The following is a 5,299-nucleotide window of genomic DNA, read 5'->3' as shown; positions in this document are numbered from 1 at the left end:
AATCAGAAACAGCTTCTGTAAGTGTAATTACTCTGGCTCTAAGCCCGTTAGCTGGGTTTTGGAAATCTGTTGTTTTTTTTCCTACCCTCTCTAATATGTCTCTGTGGTCTTACTATCAATACAACGCGGCCTTCTGTTGGGACTCTTTTTCTTTCATCTAGGTCTGGACACACTCACAGTAACAGTGGATTTAAGCAGCAGAGGAGGAGAGTTTGTTCAGTTGGAGTCCTGAATCTCCGCCTCTGAAGCCTCTTCGTGCAGGCCGACATTCGACTGGTCCTCATCTGGAGAAAAAAATAAATAAAAAAGATGCTGGATCACTTCACAGCCCCAACCACAGTGATTTCCTGGTTGATCCAATACAGAAATGCCCAAAACAGCTGTTCTTCCAGTGGCCACGCATGTTAAACAGGCCGTTTTCACAGCATAATTAAACCTATTTAAAGCCTGGTACAAAAAACATTTTAGTCTGTATGTTTAGGTCATATCTCCATGGCAACACTGAGAGGGGTGACATTTTTTTTTACCAGGCTAGTTGTTTTTTTTTATTGGAGGTTAAAGTTTATCATCAGCAAGATGGACGTATCTCCCTCCCCCCAACGTCACATTAACGCCCTTTTTTGGTCAGAGGAAATGAGGTGGAGTCAAAGTCTGACAAGATGGCGACTTCTGTAGGCGAGGACAATTGGATCAAGTTGAAAGAACGAACCCCGACGGAGAGGCTACGTCCATTTTTTATACAGTCTATGGTCACTCCCCGATCTTTCAATGGGATATAAAGCTGAGTTTTGTTTTTTGTTTTTCACAACTACCATTGCGTATTCTTTACAGGACTTGTATAACAATGCTCTGCACTTTCGACAACACCAAAAATCTGCAGAGTCTGCGAGGCTAGGATTGGACACAGTGATGCTTTAAACTCCATGCTAACATCAGCTAGAATGGCAACCGGTTCAGTTTGAAGCACCTGTACGACCTCACCCCGACCCTCCTCCCTACACATCACCTGTTTCCTTCTTTGCTCAGGGCGTAATGTCTACAGTAATAAATATGTGTATTATGTATGAATACAGTGCATTACTTTACTTTTAGCCTGATTATGGTCACAATAAGAAAGCTAACATGCAGATGATACGGAGGTACAAAGATACATTTATTTCAGATTAGTTTGACAATTAATGAGAATGTCATTAGTTCTGCAGGTATTTGGTCATAAATCAAAATATTGGATAAATTATGAGTTTATTCTGAGGTTTTGGCAATCCATTCAATAGCTGTTGGCACATTGTACTTAAAACCACAAATGTCAACCTCATGGTGGCGCTAGAGGGAAAGTCAGGGAAAAGCTTTTGAAAAGTTTAAAGTAACAATTTCAAGATTTCCAGTTGAATAAATGTCACTAGGTGCTGTTGAGCAAGGCACCGAACTCCCAACTGCTCGGGGCGCTGGTCACTGGCAGCCCCCTCGCTCTAACATCTCTCCTTAATTGCATGTATAGGCCCTGTTTGTGCATGTGTGTATTTCGGGTCTGTGTGTGTAACATGTATAATAATAAGAGTGAAAAAATTCAATTTCCCCGTGCGGGATAAATAAAGTAATTCTTCTTCTTCTTCTTCTTCTTCTATCTATGACAATGTTGTTTGAGACAATGGCCTGGTATGGTATGCCTGGTGACGTTCACAGAAAAAAATCACAAGTGGTGCAGAGTTTTTCCATCACCCATCTAGAGACACACCTGAAATTACATAATTATTAACAAAACAGAGATCTTTAAGAGTCTAACTTTAAATATGCAACATGCATGTTTTCAAGCTTCAACATTCTTGATTTTTAATGTTTTTCTCATTCTGACTTTGGACTGCGACCTGCTGACCTTTGCTACATGTCACCCCCCGCCCCCCTACCCAATTTCCTGTCAATCTTCAGCTGTACTGTGCATGCTCATGCAAAGGAGGCTAATTTAACGTGTAAAAATCAAGACCAGAGGAAATGATCTCACTTTTCAAATCACAATGAGATCAAAGTGAATAGAACAATAAGAAAATAAAAACTATCTAGATACAAATGTCCACTTCAAAATAAAGCGAACATGTCTGAACTCAATTTGTCTATTGTTCCACATATCCAATGCGGCGAAATGCTGCTTTTCGGTTGCAATACAAAGCATCAAGTGGTGCTCAGAGGCAACTTAAATGTGGATAAAGTCAAAGCAAAGAGGCGACCAGCAGCAGACAGCTGCAGATCCACACTGGATGCGTGAACTGAGGTGAAAGTGTGTTCCCTCTAATGATAAGTGAAGAATTTCATTTATCCCGAGTTGGTATGTGTGTCCTGTGTGTATGTGTGTCCTGTTCCGGGAGACAAATCATCAGATTGACTCAGTATAACACTTAATTTTTCAACACAGTGATGCATATCATCAGATATCTCACGGTACTTCAGGTGAATGCAGAGTGCGTCATTAGCACAAAAAACTACAGGAAGTTGTTACAGGAAATGAACCTTTTATGGGGTTTTTAAAAGAGAGCTCCTCGTGTTTGGAGAGACACTGTAAAGGACAGCTGTTTGTAAGACTATATGAACACAGTAACTAAATATGTTAAGTACTGTACTTGAGTATTTTTCCATTTTATGCTACTTTATACGTCTACATCACAACATTTCAGAGGGAAATATTATATATATATATGAATAATATATATTTTACTCCACTACTATTTGTGAGACGGCTTTAATAACTGGTTACTTTACAGATTATATGATAATCTTATAAAATAAAATATATTTTAAGACATTAAACCTGTGGTTCCCAACTATCTGGCTTGTAATCGCTTTAAATATCAATGTCTAGTCGGGCTCCTTGTCACATTTCAGATGTGTGTGAGCCAAATAACAATACAGAGGAAACCAGGTCAATCTTTCCGCTGTGGCATCACACCAAAGAAAAGAAACCCCATTCTCCTCTTCACTCACCTGCAGTCAGTTTGTCTGAACTCGGCCTCTCGCTTTGTGTGTCCGGAGAGCTCGGCTCGTCCGGGGGCCAGCGGAGCTCGCCGCTCTCCACCTCGGCTCCGTCCATCGGCTCGACCACGATGGAGGGAAGCCTCTTGGACAGCTTTGGATACCTTTCATGGGTGTCTGGGAAGAGCTGTTTAAAGCTTATGTAAGGTTGAACTCGAGGGTTATCATGTCTGAGGGGGAGATGATGAACGCCATTTCCCACAACACGTGGATAACAACAATGCGGTAAAAATGGGATTAGGAAAACTGTGTGTATCAGATGACAGATTAGCAGCTGGACTTCGCTGACTTGTTGCTTTGATCCCTAACGTAAAGTTGCAGTCTGCAACATTTGTTTAATCATATTCACTGAAACTGACACTATGCTCCGATAGAACAACATAAAACATCCAGTTTTAGAAAAAAAAACAGGCCTCTACATGCACCTGTTCATTGACACGCCACAGATCCCCCCTCAATATCACAGGCACACGCCTTAAGCTAGGCATATGCTAAATGACGTTAGCAAATCTATGAGTAAGTTAGCCAGCCTACCTCTGTGTGGTCAGTACACCATGCTAAAGACACGGTGCGTTCACAGGACTCGAGCACTGATTGGCACTTGATGGGAGGGAGCGGAGGAGCTCAGTGGTAGGGGAGTTGGGGGTTGTAAACATTTGAAATTTGACTGAGCCAACTCGATCTGCCAGACTTGCACACATGCCTGTGATGTAGGGTTGGGATGATTGATGATTTGTCGCCTTTCAATGGAATTGCATCGTGATGAAATCATATATCGTGATACACAATAAAGTCAATAACAAGCACATTTGCTCTGCAAAAAAATCGGAAAAACCGGAGGAAATATCATTTTAGTTTTATAATCAACATTGTTATATCACGCACTGGCGCACAGACTTATCGTGATGTTGAAAAAATGTTGGACGATGCTTTATGTTCTGATCTTTCCTTCATTTTGCATTACGGTTACTGACACGTTTCTATTTTCTATGTGTTGTTGTTATTCACTCAAACTCAACAGAATCTACGTATTGATAACTGATATAAATGTGATCTATACAATCATTAGATGTATGAATGATGTATGTGAATATTCAATTGAATCCATGCTGAACACATCATGTTGTTAACCTTCTCTTGTTGTATAAAATTGTGTGAAAATGTATATGAGTTTAGTCATGTTACGCTGAGCGTATTTATACACACCATCTCTGGTTATCTGCAGAGGAAAAAACAACATTTTGTGGAAAACTCTACATTTATTTGCAACTTAAGTCTTTAAATAAACATTGTTTTAACGGCATTTATATTAAATTTAAATATATATATTTAATGGGAAACAGGTTCAGACTCCAATGGTTATAAATGACCAAAACCTCAAAGTTAAAATAAGAAATATAGCCAAATTAAACCTAGATTTAAGCTAAATGCCTAAATGTTGACTACAAAAATCCATGTTTCTTTGGAAATGCTTTACAAACTACTTTTTTCTGTCCCTTTTGTTGGAGTTTTCTTGAGCTGTTGAAGGTTTCAATTGGGAGATTGAATCAGACAAAAAAGGCACCAGAATATAAAGTGTAAGATGAGTGATCACTCTTTAGACTTAATGATGACACATTATTATGTTTGTAAAGTAAATCGTACAGTAGATGATAAATCACTCAGCTGGATCAGACACATTTACTCACAGCAGGACCGAGTCCAACTAATGACCTCCGTCACATCAGCCCACATTTTACCCTTTCTCATCACTCCTGTGACTCACCACTGTGTGCTTTCTACTCCAATAAAACAGGTTTGAAATCATCTTAACACACACACACACCACACACACACACACACACACACACACACACACACACACACACACACACACACACACCTGCAAGGATACTGCGCCCTGATCTGCTCCTGCTCCACCCCCGCTGAAGTCCTCCGTACTGGGCTCAAGAGAGTTCATCACCTCGGTCATCCTGGAGGGAAACACATGCTGATGATCACAGGCCGATAATCCGTCCATACTCAGTCTTGTTTCTTTCCGTCTTGCTGATATTCCTCAACATTTTCTCATTATTGACCAACATCTGTAGCAGCTTTAACTAATGTTATGACCCTGAGCAGAAGAGACACCATCATGGCGCCCTGTTTGTCAATTTTCACTTACTTTGAACCATAGACTGTATATAAAGATGGATGGCTTGACGGCTCCCCAAAAGTGAAGCTAACTCATCTCTCTCGCCCCCTGGTGGCTGGCCGCAGTATAGGTCCTAAGTCCCGC

General features: G+C 40.5%; 1 protein-coding gene across 1 annotated transcript; it reads right to left on the bottom strand.

The window, feature by feature from the left end:
* Positions 1-216: 216 nt before the first annotated feature.
* LOC310954934 (protein LBH-like) lies at positions 217-4,993 on the bottom strand (the record flags this gene model as incomplete). Its single annotated transcript, XM_083924623.1, has 3 exons — positions 217-284; positions 2,974-3,148; positions 4,916-4,993. 3 exons carry the CDS (start codon positions 4,991-4,993, stop codon positions 217-219), a joined length of 321 nt encoding a protein of 106 aa, XP_083780749.1.
* Positions 4,994-5,299: the final 306 nt, after the last annotated feature.

This window comes from Echiichthys vipera (genome assembly GCF_963691815.1).
Source record: "Echiichthys vipera genome assembly, chromosome: 12".
NCBI lineage: Eukaryota > Metazoa > Chordata > Actinopteri > Perciformes > Trachinidae > Echiichthys > Echiichthys vipera.
Note: the sequence above shows the minus strand (reverse complement) of the source record. Positions and strands in the feature narration are given on the sequence as shown.